Here is a 14,290-nt window from a genome sequence, read left to right on the forward strand (position 1 = left end):
CTCATTGGCCCTCAATTCAAATATTTCTAGATTAATTCAGATGTTAATCAAGGGAGCTTAATATATTACACATGGGCAAAATTTACCTACTTCTGAAAACCATAATAATTCAACTAATTTAAGAGACGACCGTAGGCAAATCAGTATCTTTGCAAGCATAATGTGCAAAATTGTTCATGCAAAACTTGATTCTGAGTGTAGTAGTTCCCCTAATCCAAGGTAGACCAGTACTCCCAGAAAATAGTAAGAGCCAGTTACTAGAAAGGCAAAGTAAAGAAAGAGGCTGACAGTGGGTAAGGCTTTGTTGGGCACTCAGATCGCTCCTTCTGAGTGCCACAAGTAACAAGCAGATTGTAGAGGAACACACTCTGTGCGATCCACTGAGAAGCTCATCCTGTTAGTCTTTGCCTGGGTCTCTGGCCCCTCCTTTCCCAGCGTGTTGTCTGCCACTTGGGCATGAGACACTGACCTACTACACTTCTAGCTTTTCTTTCTGGGAGCAGAATTGCAGGGGTTTGATTTTTGAGGTTGCCTTGCTACCCAGCAGAGTCAGTTATGATCACATCTGCTAGGGACACCGCTGCCTTCCAAAATGGTTTCCCCCTGCAGGAGGGGCCTCTTCTATAGTCTCGGGTTCTGTGCTCCGACAAGCACCTTGTCATTGATGGAATGCCTTCTTCATCACTCGGAGAGGAAGGAAGGTGGGGCAGTGGGCCCTGCCCTCTGAGATTAAGCCTTTGAGGAAGGCTTTTCATTTCTGTCAGTTTCTTGCAAATGCTAAGTTGACAAAAGCTGTTCATTTCACTCACAAGGCACATTGGATTTACAAATGGCTTTGACAGTGGGCATATTTGTTCAAACTGTCCGCCTCTTGTGAGGCATGTCCCAGTCTCTCTGTACTGTTACAGTCCACAGTATTATGGGTTAGGTTTCTTTCTTTTATTTATTTGTTTTGCGTTGGACTTAAAGTCAAGGGCTCAGAGTGTGGTTCAGTTGGTAAAATGCTTGCCTGTCAGTGCTCCAGCCTTGCCCAAAAGCAATCCTAAGCATGGTGGTATGTGCAGGAAGGTCAGAAGTTCAAGGTCATTCTGGGCTGCAAGGTGAGGCTAGCCTGCTCTATGTTTGACCGTGTTTGAATCTGTCTCTAACAAGCAGTCAAACAAAGGTGCTTTAAAATCAGAACCATGGGAACCATTGTGTCCATGTTGACACCACAGGGTAACGGTGACAGTTATGGGTAATTCTATGCATGGTTTATTCTGTAAATAAAGCTTAGCCTCCAGGGGGGAAAGGAATTATGTATTGCAAAAATTAGAATTAATAAAAGTCAAGATAATAAATGCACCGGGTTAGAAGAGAAATTCAGGCTCCTTAGTGACAAGGTGCATAATTGCTTCCCAGATTCAGTGCTAAGAAATGCTAATGCACAGTCCTTGATTTGGAGTGGTCTAAATGCTTCAAGAGTCCATTTGTTTGGAAAATATCTCATGTAGATTTCAATGCAGTTAGTGTGGGGGTAGGGGGCTAATTCCTCATGTGGGAGACTTGGGGATTTCATTAAAATAAAACAAAGCCACACTTTTCTCCCCCATTGAATTTGCATCACTATAATTCCTCTTGGGAGCATCTATCCAAGGTGTACATGGAAGTTGAATTCTTAGTTTTGAAAAGTCGGTGCCCTTTGAGAAAACAGTGATGCAGGGGAAAACTGCTGGAAATGGTGTAATTGTAAAACTCCAAACTTTGCTCCAACGGGCTTTCTCCACGAGGCACGAGTCTTTCCCGGAATCCTCTCCATATTGGAAAAAAAATCTCATCCACCAGCTGTGTGGCAGCCTGCAGTGCTCACTGCAAGCCTCTGGGGTCGTGCTTACCACTCGGGTCAGACGAGTTACATGTCAGCCAGATCTGAAATCAAAGGCTTCCTCACTTGACTTTTGCGCTTTTCCTCTCGTCCCAGTCTGTATTTTTTTTTGGATAAAGGACAGACATTCTAATGGATTTGAAAGGGCAATCAGCAAAGTATGTCTCTTTCTAAATCTCGCTTGACTTTTAGTGTCAAATAGCCATGTGACTTGTGGAGTTATTCATGTAATTACTGGAGGACGGGATGCTGGCTCCAACACTAGTTATCTTTAAACCTTTGAATCGTCTTAAACCTTCAGACAGCATCTGATAGTCTTTGTAAATCAGCTTTAGGAATTCAAATACATGGGACAAAAGGGTCATCAGCAGCTCTTCCTCTGGTCCTAAAGATGTTACCTTTAGTGACAGACTTTTCAGCCATTGAGGAGGGCTGCTGAGGTCCACAGGTATGGGGACAGGAAGGATTCACCTTCCTCATGGTGCTTCCAAAGAGCTGACTTGTCTCAAGCTAGACTGGGGTCCCCAGCGATGGCTTGACCCACACCACGTTGACTATCAGTACCACCAGCTTCTATTTACGGGAGGCTGCTAACAGGGCACCAGAAACAACGTAAGGAAATGCCCAATAATGGATTAGTTCTAAACCATTGCATCAAATAATTAAATCCTGCTGGGTGCTCACTTGATTATTTATAGACCCTGCAGTACACCAAAATCAGCCAAAGTAACGAGTCACCCGGAATGAAGGTTCTCGATGAGAACGTTTTCCTTTGACCGCATTTGCGAAGTCCAGACTGCTTCTGATACATTTTTGGGTCGTTGAGAGATAAATCTGGTCACAGAGGGCTCAAGCCTGGCTAGGTGGAAGCCGCTATACGCTGGGCTGCCTGCATGTAACTCACATGGCAAGTCCACTCGCCAGCAGTGAAGGTGGACCTGTCAAGCCAGCCGTGTAGGCTTCAGACCGCCTGCCAGCCATCTGGGTTGTCCACCTGGCTGGAATCTCAGGGTCCTTTACCAGTGTGAGACGGGGAATGGCTGCCTGCCTTCAAGGGCTGCTCGGTTTGGGAGCTTGGAGCGAGTCTGCCCTTGAAGAATCTCATTGAACAATGAGAGCAGAGCTGGGAGAACCCAGCATAACGGGGGATAATTTCCAGCCTCCTAGCCACAGTCTCCTTTCCCTCTCCTTTTCACGGATTGATTACTGATGCTGGGATTGAACTCTAATGCCTCCGAGTGCCTCCTGCCTCTGAGTCGCATTCTCAGCACCGATGTTTCTATTAAGGATGGGGGTGTGAGATTGTCCTAACAAGTGTGTGTCCAGGCCACCATGGTTGAAAACCCCAGTGCATTTCTCTGTGGGGTTTTGTTTGAGAAGGTTTCTGCCGTAGAGTGCTGCTTTGAGGCTTGGTCCTGGAGGAAGTAGTTTGGATTCTGAACTAATAGAGAGTTGTGCTTCGTGGGATCCTTACTATTTACTTGCCTCTTGGAAGCCGTGGGGCCTCCAAGATGGCTGGAACGTAGTCCGTGCTTGTAACTTTGCAGTCTTGTTCCATGAGGATCTGCAAGGGCAGGCTCGCTCCAAGTCCCCAAACTGAGCTGTCCCTGAAGGCACACAGCCATTCTTCTCACACTGGTCCAAGACCCTGAGATTCCAACCAGGCGGGCGGTCCAGATGGCACGGTGATCAGACTAGATGGTCCGAAGTGATCTGCACGGCCGGCTTGACAGGTCCACCTTCACTGTTGGCAAACGGGCCACACACAGGCTGCCCCGCACCGTCGTTGGCCTTATCCATGTGTTTTTAAATTCAACTTTTGCTTACTTCAGAAGTTAGGCTTGGCAAACCCAGAAAATATCAAAGCAAAAATGAAAAGCAAATTTGATCTTTACTGTCCCAAAAGTTTTTTTTTTCTTTTGACATTCCATTGCTTCCCATTGCTAATACCCCTCGTTTTGTACCTTCTTCCAGACCGCTCGCAAAGGCATGTGTGCATTCCCGCTTGTGTGTTTATACTATATGCCCGCATGCATGTGCATATGTTATATGAGTGTGAGTGTTTATATTATATATACCTGTGCGTGCATGCACGTGTGCCCGTGTGTTCCTATGAGGCCATCAGCTGGATGCTCTTACAGAGCACCCAGGCTTGGTGTCTGGCTCTCACATGGCGGCTCACAACCATCCATTACTCGAGTTCCAGGGGATCTTACGTCTGACCTGTACAGGCACACAGTTGGTATACATTCATACATGTAGGCAAAAGGGTCATATACCTGAAATACGATGAATAAATCCCAACAAAAGTGAGTTGTGTTATTCTCTATCCTGCCTCGTTAGTGCTGAGTGCAGATGTGTTGAGAATGTCTTTCCAGTCACAGAGCGCTATCCCACAGCCTCCCTTGGCTATCTCTTTGTGCAGATCTTTTATAATCCCTTTAAACCCACGTCGCATACGATTTTGAGACATTAAGGAGAGAGACGGTTCTAACACGATGTGACAGAGTTTTTAAAGAAACCTGTCAGGAGTTTATAATCATCCTGTTTAATCTTGAATGTGTGACCTTGCCTAAGTGCCTGGAAGTTACGAAGTCACCATCTGTCATTGTATCTCATGCTCGATGCCTTCCACACTGTCAGTTCTCGGAACCGTTCTGAGCTAAGAATAGCTCTCAGGTTGCCTTAGTATAGTAGTTAATCTGCGTATAAAAAGCAGTTGGCATTGGTCTGTTTGCAGACACTGGGCATTTATTTGAGATCTGGTAGGACTTGAGTCTTTATCACCTCTTAGACTGAGAATTGTTTTGTTGGTGACATTTTTTTCCAATGGTCGTTTTATGTTGTGTGCGTGCACTCACACGCCCGTCCCAGCCACGGTGCAAATAGAAAGTCACTCACACGCCCGTCCAAGCCACAGTGCGAATAGAAAGTCACTCACACGCCCGTCCAAGCCACAGTGCAAATAGAAAGTCACTCACACGCCCGTCCAAGCCACAGTGTGAATAGAAAGTCACTCACACACCCATCCATGCCACGGTGTGAGTAGAAATGTCAGAGGACAATCTAAGGGAGCCCGTTCTCTCCTTCCTCCATGTGGGTTCTAGGGATTGAACTCGGGTTGCCAGGCAGGTGGCTTCCCACATGGAGCCATCCCACGGGGCCCTTGATGTGTGTGACATTATGTCTCTTCATAGAAATAGAATCTCTAGATACTGGAATGGTATAGACGTTGACATAGGAGGGAAACAAATATGGAAGCCAGATGTTAGTGTAGAACTCTAATCTCGTTGCCTCTGAAAAGAAGACAGCAGTAAATACCTGTAAACATCCTTCTCTGCTCCGAAGTTGTCACCATTACTTTGCTTCATGTCTCATAAGCTAATCCATCCCGTGGGGCGTGCCATTAATTGGAGTATATATTTGAATGCCAACATCTTAGAGAATTCATCCTTGGGCCCTTTGTTGCCTATGTTGCTTATGTGGTTAGCACCTTTTGTTTGTTTGTTTTTAATTAAATGGTAGAAAATCGAAGGAATGCGTTTAGTGTGTAACTGTAAACTTTGACGGAGTTGCCCCCTGACTCTTCCAGACAACAGCCTGAGTGGCCGGCTTATACTGTGGACCTCCTGCTGTGTGGAAATTTCCTTCACATTTGAGCCACGTGTGTTTTTACATCAAATTAGCCCCATTCGTTTATAAATGTATGCAGGGTCGCCTCTAATTCAGCAGGAATTTAAATTAATCCAAGAATAGGTACATAATTTTTTTTTCCTGTGGGCATTATGTCAATATCCCCTGAGTTAGGTGGCAAAGTGAATTACCTACTTTACAGCAGAAAAATAACATTTCGACCTGTGCCTGTGCACCTTCACGGCCTGCTTAGCTGCTTTGTGATGGGCACTCAGGTCCCCCTGCTCACATCCAGGATGCACCGTAGCACTGAGGAGCTTATGAATTGGGATAAGTGAGTTGGGTAAAGAAGGCTTTCTCCGAGTAGAGGCATTATTTTGGGATTCCATCTTGAAACTGGGAGTTTGTTTTTGTTTGTTTGTTGTTGTTGTTTTTAGACTGTGTATGTTGCAGCATGCATGCGTGTGCGCATGTTCCCATGGATGTACTGCTGCGCGAGTATGAATGGAGGCCAGAGGTTGCTATTTCATGTCTTTCTTGATCCCTACTTTGCATTTTGTATTAAAGCAGTAGTTCTCAACCTGTGGGTCACAACCCCTTTGGGGGTACCATATATCAGATATCCTGCATGCCTGATATTTATGGTATGATCCATAATGGTAGCAAAATTGCAGTTAGGGAGCAGCAATGAAATAATTTGATGGTTGGGGGGGGGTCACTACAACAGGGGGAACTGTATTAAATGCTAGTGTTAGGAATGTTGAGGACCACTGTGTTAAAGATGGCTCACTTGAACTGTAAGCTTACTGATTTGGCAAGCCTAGGTAGCCAGCTTGCTCTGGGGAGGCTGGGTCTTGGCTTCTAAGCGCTGAGGTTATAGATGGGCCACCAAGTCCCCACCTTATGTTTATATAGTAGATGTTGGGGATCCCAACTCTGGCCACATTTTCTTTACTCTTGTATGACAAGCACTACCACTGAGCCATCTCCCCAGCCCCCGGGGGCTGTGGTGTTTTAGAACAGGGACCTGGGAAGCTATAGAGGAGGCTGCTGGGTGTGAGCAGCCAACAAATTAAGAATAAAAAATGTAAGTAGTTATAAAGGTCAGAGATTGGGGCTGGAGAGACGGCTCGTCGGTTAAGACACCGGCTGCTCTTCCGGAGGCCCCGAGTTCAATTCCCAGCAAAGCATGGTGGCTCACAACCATCTGTAATGAGATCTGGTGTTTTCTTCTGGTGCGTCTGAAGATAGGGCACTCATGCATAAAATGAAAAAAATAAATCTTTTAAAAATATAAAGGTCAGAGTTTTTTTTTTTTTTTGAGATACAAGAATAAAACTCATAATCTAGTTGGGAGTATCACTGCATTAAAGTGACATTTTGTTGTTAAAATGGATTTGGCGTTTAAAATACCTCAGCGAAGTTTTTAAATTTTTTTGTCTATTGGACAAATTAGTGTTTTAGAACAGAACACCTGTTTTAGGTTTGACGGTACCTGTAGATCACCTTGTGACATGCAAGGTGGTGCCTTGGGTTTCGTCCTAGACAGAGATGAGCTTGGCGTGGGGTCCTCCTGTAATGTCAGCACTCTGACTTTGGAGGCAGGGGGATTTGAAGTTCAGGGTCATTCTTGGCTACTTATGGAGTTTGAAGTCAGCCTGGGCTACATGAGACTCTGGCCAAAATACACGTTTGCCGCTTTTAGATCTCCACAAGAAGGGATAAAATACAATATATTTCCACAATGTCTACAGTAGGGGTTTCGGTGACACACGTCTATAATAGATCTTTTAGCCAGTTTGGTTTTGTTTTAAAGTCAGCTACAGTTAGCTTATACTCTTGTTTGAGGTGGTTTACATTCCCTCATTATAACAATATTGTGACAGAAATGTAGCTTCTGCCCAGACCCAGCCAAGATGGTGACGAATCGTGAATGCCCACTGTGTCGCCATTCTGTCCCAGCCAACCCAGAGTTATGAAAGCAGAAATTCATCCTTCCGACCACTTTCCATTTGGCCTTTTATTATTTGGAGACCCGAGTGTGTATGTCCTCTCCTGCTGATTATAGAGCACAGGCAAATTGTATTCAGCATGGGAGCTGGTTAAGGTGGGCAGGGCCAGAGGAAACCTCTACTCAGAACCCCTCGCCTGCAGGAGAGGAATGGAAGGCGAGTCCTGCAGCTCCGTGGCCTGGAGCCTCCCAGGGTTCGCTGCCAGCTCTTGTCATGTGTACTGCGATCTTAAAATTCATTTTGTTCTTGCTTTCCACATGGACCTGGTGGTGGGGAGAAGAATATTTTTTTCAAAATCACCAATCTGCCGGGTAAATTGGTGTTTCGGAGTTTAATTGCATGAGCAACGAATTCTCACAGTCCCTGCCTACACGCCGATCTGTGTTGTTGGGGACACGAGGGTGGCTTAAACCTGTGGCGTTTTTCAAATGGAAAGGGGCTATTAAAGAAAAAAATCTGCCTACGAAACATGTAACTTAGCCATTTCTTAGGCTTATCAAAAACCCCAACTTGGGAGGAATTAGGGAACATGTCATTCGATATCCTACTTGTTTCGGGACGGCTCAGAAACCGCAGCTCTGACTTAACCTGGAGAATCGAAGTTACGCCTCTTTGGCGGTGAAATGCATATTTAATGCCATACACGGTGCGTCGAGCCACTTATAAAATGCAGATAAGCTCAGGTTTTCATTGTGGGGATCGGTTCCACCTAGCTCACTCTTCATGCATTAAACAACATTCTCCGAGTACGGCCCGCCATGTCCAGACACCGCTGGGCCAGTGTTAGCCTTTTCAGAACGAGGTATCACAGCACCAGTGTTGAGAACGAGGCTAGGATGAAGAGGAAGTAAGAGAACAAAATTGTAGGAGGCCGTACGCCCTCCGAGGCAGCCACAAGGACCTTAAGGGTTGGCAATCCTGAACCATCACCCATGGGCTGCTTCTCTGGCAGGCTTCTAGCTCCCCCCTTTATCCAATTTCTTTAAGGTGCTTTGTTTTAAAACAAAACAACAACAACACAACAACAAAGTGCTGGCTGGCTCAGATCTTTAGCTTCTAGAAGCTGAAGGTCAGGGCAAGAATCTTTTAGTTTCTCTCATATCTAAGGTTTAGGACCCTCCGAGGCTCAACTGGACAGAAGCAATTCAGCGAGCCTCAGGTTATGACGTACCTGGGATTAACAAAACAAACACCAAAGCCGCCTAATCAGCCAACACCCAGCAGCAAGTAGGCCAGCCAGACCACATCTCTGGTTTCCGCTGGCCAGGATGCAACTGCTCCCAGGCGTCATGCTAGAAAGAAGGCCTGGATCTTAGCACTTGTCACGAAAGCAAAGCACAATGGGTGACCCAAGTTTGAGCTGTTGCAATTTTTTAATTAAAAATGTTTTATATGTCCATTTTTTTGGCTCCACATTCACCGTATGATAAGAAAGACAGGTCAGAAGAATAAAGTAGGTGCTAGCTAGAAGCCTGCTAGCCAGAAGTCAGCGTTATTAATGCCTCACAAGGCAGCGGCGCTCGACATCCCTAATGCTGCAACCCTTTAATGCAGTCCCTTGTGTTACAGTGACATTGAGAACTTGTTCCCTTGGGTGGTCTTGTACTCATTCACCAGCTCTTGCTGTGTGTCTGATGCTACCAGATCATTGGTCTAACAGGGGGCTCCTGTCACTGAAAGTCTGATGGAGGAGGCAAGAACAGCATGAGTTGAGTAACAAAGCCAAGTGCTCCTAGGGCTCCAGGGAGAGGGGTAGAGACCAACCAACTCGCCTTGGGAGAAGTGGGGTTGCTTAGAAAAGGAGGTGACTCTCTCTCGTGCCGAGTCCAGAGACCCACCGTATGGCTGTGCAGTCCCCAGCACAATAGCATGCTCCTACGAGTCCAGTGTTCTTTTGTGTCCTACTTTTCAGCCTGATCCCACAGTTGCCCATGATAATTAAACGAAACTTGCCAGATGGATGCTTTTTGCGAGGCGATGGCTCGTCTTCTTGCTCTATTTGTGAAAGCTGGCGTTAGATCCAAGTCCTCAAGGATGCTCCTACCTTGAGAGAGCTTTGGAGAGCCGTGGCTCTTCCGTGTGCGTTTGCCAAACGGCCTGCCATCAGGGAGACCAGGTTGAGTGACAGGTGGGTGTGTCATGCGTGTGGACACGATCCCTGCCAACTCGTCTTGCCTCGGAGGGAGTGAGGTGCTGAGGGGTCCTTCTGCAGAGAGGCCATTGATCTCCGTTACCTTCCTTTGAGGAAGTGAACTCTGTACGCTTCTATCTGTTGGTCTTTGTGTTTCACAGCTATTGGTCTTATTAGTCTGCGTATAATTGTAGAAATCCCAGCCCTCCAGGTTCACACACACACTCACACACACTCACACACACTCACACACACTCACATACACACTCACACACACACACACTCACACACACTCACACACACTCACATACACACACCCACACACACAGTCACAGTCTTGAAGCAATTTTCAGAGCATTAAACGGAAACTGAAAAGGGAGTAAATGTTATCAACTTAATGTGTAGCTAAGTCCCTCAACTGGGGAGCATGATATTCCAATAGAAAATAACCAAATCAGTAATAATAATAATAACAATAACAACAACAACAAATGTGTCATTCATCTGTGAGTCATTCTTGATTCTTTTTAAAACCTTTGTGTTGTATTTATTCGTGTGTATGGGGGGCAGTGTGTACCACAGCATGCACATGGGGAGGTTAAAGGACAACTAGTGAGAGTCAGTCTCTCTCTAGTTGGGTGCCTGGAATCAAACTTAGTCAGAATTGGTGGCAGTCGGCTTTACCTGCTGGGTAAAGCCCCCCTCCTCTAGTTCTTTGCCTGCTCCGCCCCCGTTGCTTAACCAGCATCCCATAAGACGGAAGCCGTTGTTCCCTTCCTATAAATGAAGAACTAGAGTGAGGAGAGGGATTCGGAAGCTTCACCAGTTGGATTGTCCACCTCACACCTGCCTTGCTGGCTCCTGCCGCGATGCGTTCAGCCACACATCCCGTCTCTGTCCACACATCCCGTCTCTGTCCGCACAATGCCCACCGCTAAGTGCGCTCATCCTCAAAGGACCAGAAGCCTTGGAGTACTACAGTGCCACTAGAACCGGGCACTAGACGTTCACCTTGCTTTCACTTCAGGAGCAATTTCCAGAATTCGAGATCGTCGAATATCAATTGATTATTGTAGCTACACAGGGCTGTCGAATTAGACGCTTCCTGCTGGCACAATTTATGTTTACGCTGATTATACCCAGGCTGTAGATAAATGTATGAACGGGACTCTGGGGCCCATCTCGGCCTCCTTTTCTGTGTGTGCTTTGTGCGAAATGAAGGTTTAGCCTCTCTCACTGTCGTGGTCTAGCTTTCCTGTAAGTATGACAATCCAGCTCTTCTCAGCACCACCTCTTGCACTGCCTGAAAGGAGTGCATAGCTTCTGTTTTTCTGCAATAGCATCTAATTTCATCCATTCCAGTCCCTATAGCAACATGAGGTATTGGAGCAGGTAGGGTGGCTTGAAGACTTATGGGCAAGGAGTCCACGTTAAGAAAGCTGATTTGGACCCGAGGCAGAAACTAGCCAGGCTGGTCTTGCAGGCTCTGATCTACAGAGTTCCTTGGGATCCTTATACCTTGAGGTGGATGGGGAGGATCCTGGCAAGGCCGCACAGCATACCCACCGACCTCTCGTGCCACCTCTGGGTGTCTAGCAAGTCCCTCGGGTTCCTCAGCTGCTTCTGGATGGTCTAGGGATGGGATGAGAGAGAGAATGGAGAAGAATCATGCCGTGGTTGTTCAGCCGACTGACGTGGCTATTTCTCTTCCTGCAGCAAAACCAGAAATCCTGACATATGACAGGCTCATGAATGGCAGGCTCCAGTGTGTGGCGGCGGGATTCCCGGAGCCCACAATAGATTGGTATTTTTGTACAGGGGCAGAGCAAAGGTGAGAAGATTATTTTTGGCACTGCTTAAAATGCAGAAGGGAAGGGCTATAATTCGCTTGAATTTCAAATGTGTTTTCAGACTTGCTATTTATTTTTTAGAATAAAAGACTGTCTTTTGATTATTTTTTTCCCTCCTATATCGGAGTGGCTTCTTAAGAAGGGATAATGGCTATACTTTTCCTGGTCGACATTAATTTTTGTTTGCTGAAAAATGATTACTGAGTGACTTCTCTATTTTGGTGGTTTATCTTTTTGGGTTTATCATGCAATTTCTAGCCCGCAGGTAGATAAAGCAATTTCCCAGGACAGAGTAATTAGATTTCCATTTTATACACAGGAGGTAGTGTGTGTGGCAAATGTGGCTGCAGTTATCATGAAAAAAAATTACTTCAGAAGTTAATTGCCAAGTAACCAAAAACTAATGATCGCACAATTACAACACACATATGGCATTTGTGAGCAGTGGGTTCGCAAAAGTGTTTCTCCTTGATTAGGTGCCCAGCCCCCGAGACAAGGAGCATCTGCCACTGTGTGGCTTTTCCCTCGAAGTCCACACTTAAGCCTTAAATTGTCCTCTCGAATTACCTGAGGATGGAAATGGGGTCAGCGTTGCCGTTTTTTTTACCCATAAAACACCATGTTATACTCCAGCCTTAAAAGACTTAGGTTGGCCTCATAAATAGTAGTGGAAATCTTATTTTTCACTGAAGATGTTTTATGACAACATATCAGGACTGATTGTATTGAATGATTGTTTTAGTGCGGGTTTTAGCAGAGCGTTTGGTTTGAGGGAACAATCAAGAAGGCGTAAGAGCTCTGAATATCGTGCCCTCTGTGGCCTGGCCTGAGTGTGTTATCTCTCCTGCTCAGCAGAGTGTTTAAGTGGAAGCGAACCGTGTACCAAATGCTAGGGTAGCACGCACCACGCGAGGCTGTGCCCACGCCTCTGTCTTGCTGGATCTGTATTTTATGGCTGGAGAGAGACAGCAGACAGGGCGAACTGACGTGTGTAGGTGTTTCGAAGACAGTGGGGAAAGAGGGGTTTCGGGACTGTCTCTCAAAGAGAAGACCCTGCAGCCAGAGTGGCCACCGCCACGCGATGGGACCACTTCCAACGCTGGACCCCGGGCTCCATCTTTTCAGTCTTTCTTGTCTTCCTTCTTGTTGATTTCTTCCAATTTCCTCCTCCGACCTCTCCATCGTCAGCCATCACACGCCCTTTCTGAGAATCTGGCCTGGCAGCATCGGATGCTGGCAGCCATTTTTGAGTCTCTTGAAGATGGTACAGCCTTAAAAGCCTAACCCTGGAGAATTCACAGAACCTGGTAGAAGTCCCTAAGAGTCAGGATAGAAGTCCACATCCAACCCCTAAACCTCACTTCCTCCTTCCACTCTTCTGCAGTGCCTTCCTCGCTCACAGGGCCCCAAGGGGTTTGTCTCTCCTCAGGCCGTCCTGGCCGGTAGGTATGGCGGGGAGTCTGAGTTTCTAGCTTTGCCATCAAGGTGCCAGGCCTTTGTTTGATTTCCTGGCGTAAGCCCACACTGTCGTCGTCCTCTTATTGTAGGTGTACCGTTCCTGTCCCACCAGTGGACGTACAGATCCAGAACACGTCTGTGTCGCCATTTGGAAAACTGGTGGTTCAGAGTTCCATAGACTCCAGCGTCTTCCGGCACAACGGCACGGTGGAGTGTAAGGCCTCCAACGCTGTGGGCAAGAGCTCCGCCTTCTTTAACTTTGCATTTAAAGGTAACAGCAAAGGTATATTTCCTTTTAATCCAATTTAAGGGGTGTTTAGGCTCTGTCCACCATACCATAATCTTACATCCATTCCGATATTGGTCATATCATCTCTGGTTGTGCTAGCATCATATCTTAGTGCTGCCATCGAACTCACAGACTCGTTCCATACTAATCTGCTAGTGAAGGTTTTGCCTTTACCGATGCAATCTTAACCATTTTTCTTTCCCTGGTCTCCGTGTGTTTGTATGAACTTCCCGACTAGGAGTAATAGATGCACAGTTATAGTTGGGTAGGGGAGCTTCCCTACCTTATGCACCAGTATAATTAGGACACATTAGAAATTGTTAAATTCAAAGGGGAGCCGGCTCAGCGGTTAAGAACACTGACTGCTCTTCCAGAGGTTCCAAGTTCAATTCCCAGCAACCACAGGCTGACTCACAGTCATCTGTAGTGTTTGAAGACAGCTACAATGTATAATAAAAAAAAAAAAGTAAATAGAAATGTTAAATTCAATTTAAAATTTCAGTTATTTAAGATGCGTTACATTTTGTTAAACATTTGTATTGAAATGTTCGCAATATTCTTTATATGATCTTGTCAGCAGATGACAAGATCATATTTGTGTGTGTGTGTGTGTGTATGTGTGTGTGTGTGTGTGTACGTGTACGTGTACATGCTTACCCATCTGCATCATCAGACTCATACAGAGCTCACTGCATGCTATGTAGATGGCTTCTGTCACCTAGGCTCTTTAGCCACTGGGTGACTAGCAGGCCAGATGACCTTTGTAGGCATTGGTGGATGGGTATATCTGAGACCCTTGAGTTTCTTTAGTGCCCAGTTTCTGTGGAATTTAGCATTGGCCATAGGACTCATGCCAAAAGGCTGTGTATCCTCAGCTTTTGGATGAGGAGGGGTTGAATCATAGCACCCTTCTCTGTTGCTGATTTTCCCAGACAGAGCAATGAAAAGGATGCTTCAAAAATGTCTTCCCTCGATGTGGGAAGACATTTACATTCAGTGTAGGAAATTTAGAAAATGTAAGAGAGCAGAAAGAAGCAAATGTAAACCACCCAG

The 14,290-nt window shown here is 46.0% G+C and overlaps 1 protein-coding gene across 2 annotated transcripts in view; it reads left to right on the forward strand.

Annotated features, from left to right (window-relative positions):
• Kit (KIT proto-oncogene, receptor tyrosine kinase) overlaps positions 1 to 14,290 on the forward strand; it is a 77,788-nt gene that overhangs the window by 49,741 nt on the left and 13,757 nt on the right. The window contains exons 8-9 of one of the 2 annotated variants that reach the window (XM_032916255.1): positions 11,357 to 11,471; positions 13,038 to 13,231. In XM_032916255.1, the coding sequence (XP_032772146.1) occupies positions 11,357 to 11,471; positions 13,038 to 13,231 (309 nt within the window). The remainder of the gene's footprint in view (positions 1 to 11,356; positions 11,472 to 13,037; positions 13,232 to 14,290) is intronic. The other variant, XM_032916256.1, reaches the window with a different exon arrangement.

Source organism: Rattus rattus, chromosome 11 (genome assembly GCF_011064425.1).
Source record: "Rattus rattus isolate New Zealand chromosome 11, Rrattus_CSIRO_v1, whole genome shotgun sequence".
NCBI classification, from domain to species: Eukaryota; Metazoa; Chordata; class Mammalia; order Rodentia; family Muridae; genus Rattus; species Rattus rattus.